Source organism: Austrofundulus limnaeus, unplaced genomic scaffold (assembly GCF_001266775.1).
Source record: "Austrofundulus limnaeus strain Quisiro unplaced genomic scaffold, Austrofundulus_limnaeus-1.0 Scaffold1128, whole genome shotgun sequence".
Taxonomy (NCBI): domain Eukaryota; kingdom Metazoa; phylum Chordata; class Actinopteri; order Cyprinodontiformes; family Rivulidae; genus Austrofundulus; species Austrofundulus limnaeus.
In genome coordinates, this window is record NW_013953530.1 from 10,853 (window position 1) to 12,904 (window position 2,052).

A 2,052-nucleotide genomic window follows, 5' to 3' on the forward strand; every position below is an offset into this window, starting at 1 on the left:
ACACATATACACATAGCTATATACACACACGTACATACACATATACATACATAAACACACACACATACACACACATATTTATATACATACATATATATAAATTCAGTGATCGTCAGAAACCCCAGGATCCGAATGCCTATTTTTGTGCAGTTGTGAACATCATATAAATACAAGATTTCTCCAGTGGAATATTAAATAGTGACTGTGGAGGACCACAGAACCGACCCCCAACACCCAAGGCAGACATAAGGGGGACCAGAGCCACCGAGAGAGACCCCAAGCACCGAGCCCCCAAGGTCACCCTCGCAGCAAGAACGACCCACCCACCCCCCAGAGAGGAACACAGGAGAGAACCAGGAAATTGATTTACCTGTATAAGCTATGAAGTGAGGTCTAGTAGAGTGCTGTGTGAATGGGTAAATGAGGACACAGATTGTAGTGTGAAGTGCTTTGAGTATCCTGTTTGGATAGAAAAACACTATACAAATAGAGTCCATTTAGCATCTAAACAATCACTACAGTACTGATGTTTCCATCCAATTGTACTGTGAATTTCGGGCAAACTTTTAAAATGTCGCTAAAAATCTATTGGTTTGGAGAGAATCAACCAGGCTGCACAAAGCATAATTACGCCAGACGTCGACGTTACACATGGCTGTAATAAACAACAAGTAGAGGTTGTAAAATAGTAGGGACCACACATCTCGAGACAACAGAGAGACGTTATCAGGTATGTTATCAGAAAAATTGTAACTTATCTGCTTGATAAACAGTGGTTCAGATTACCTGACTGTGTTGGTGTTTAAGGATAGTATCCTAGAAGAGGTGATTCAGACACCTGGTTCCCCTGGTCTAAATGAGAGCAATGTTCTTTGGCTGGACATAGTGTCATAGACCCACCATGGGGAAGAATAATGGTCCATAATTAAACCACTCTATATTTGAATATGGAGTTCATGGCACTTTGTAAATAAATATTATAAATCTATGAGACCAAAGTAATTTAAACAATTTGATGTTTTGGACAGACTGAATATCTGTTTGTTGTAACATATCAAAGTGCTGCCCTGCAGATACACACCTTCAAAAGGCTTCTTACGTGTTGCTATTTCCCACAGGACAATTCCAAAGCTGAAAAACAAGAAGAGATGAATTATTTAAACAGGTTATCAGTTTTAGAAACACATCCTAACACTCATTTCTTTTGAGGAAAGACACATGGATTAATGTACAAAATACTTTTGAGGATTATGTTAGAGAACCATACTCAGTTGAAGGAACAGAAAAAAATTCCTGCAAGTTTTTAACCACTTTACAGTTTTTATCAGAATGCTGACCTGTACATTTCACATTCTTTGTTGTAGCGGTGGTTGATGTCGTTAAGCATCTGAGGAGAAAAGTAGCACAACGACTCGATGTCTTTGTCTTTTTCCTTCGTCATTCTTCTCAGTGAGGTCTCCGTTTTTGCCAGTTCAAACCCCCCCAGCTGAAATAACAATGACAGTCTGTACAGTCCTGCTTGCTGTTTGTGATCACTTTGGCACCTGCAGTTGTTTCAGTATTTCTAAATCAGACTACAGATGAGTGTTATGCATCTTTTCCAGCAGGATCTATGAACATCAGCTGATGCAATTAGAAGAGAAAAAGTTATGAGAATGAAAAGTACTATGAACAAAAAAATGTTATCTTATTAAATGTCTAAGGAACATGCATTTGTGGGATGAGCAGTATATGGGTTGAAAGATTTACCATCTTCTCTGTCATTTCAAAACAGCTTATTTTGCTGTTGCTGTTGGCATTTATTTTGAGTTTCTGGTTTCTCTTTGAGAAACTCTTTCTTTCTTTGAGCGGTGTTTTGTTATTGGACTTCTGTGCTCGTCATGGATTGTCCATAATGAACACCATGTTCAAGCAGAAAGATGTCCATATGTGCTCTTGGCACCAGGACACCCTAGGCCGCAGTTTGATGATTGGCTTTGCTGTTGTCTCTCTGCTCTGCGGCTGCATGTTTTGGACACTGGGGTGAAGAGAGGGGCGGAGCTGTCAACTGAC

General features: G+C 39.7%; 1 protein-coding gene across 1 annotated transcript in view; it reads right to left on the bottom strand.

The window, feature by feature from the left end:
• LOC106534269 (mixed lineage kinase domain like pseudokinase) overlaps positions 1–2,052 on the bottom strand; it is a 27,300-nt gene that overhangs the window by 2,460 nt on the left and 22,788 nt on the right. The window contains exons 7-8 of the mRNA XM_014030848.1: positions 1,338–1,486; positions 1,082–1,131 (exon numbers count right to left, since the gene is read on the bottom strand). Coding sequence (XP_013886302.1) covers positions 1,082–1,131; positions 1,338–1,486 — 199 coding nt within the window. The remainder of the gene's footprint in view (positions 1–1,081; positions 1,132–1,337; positions 1,487–2,052) is intronic.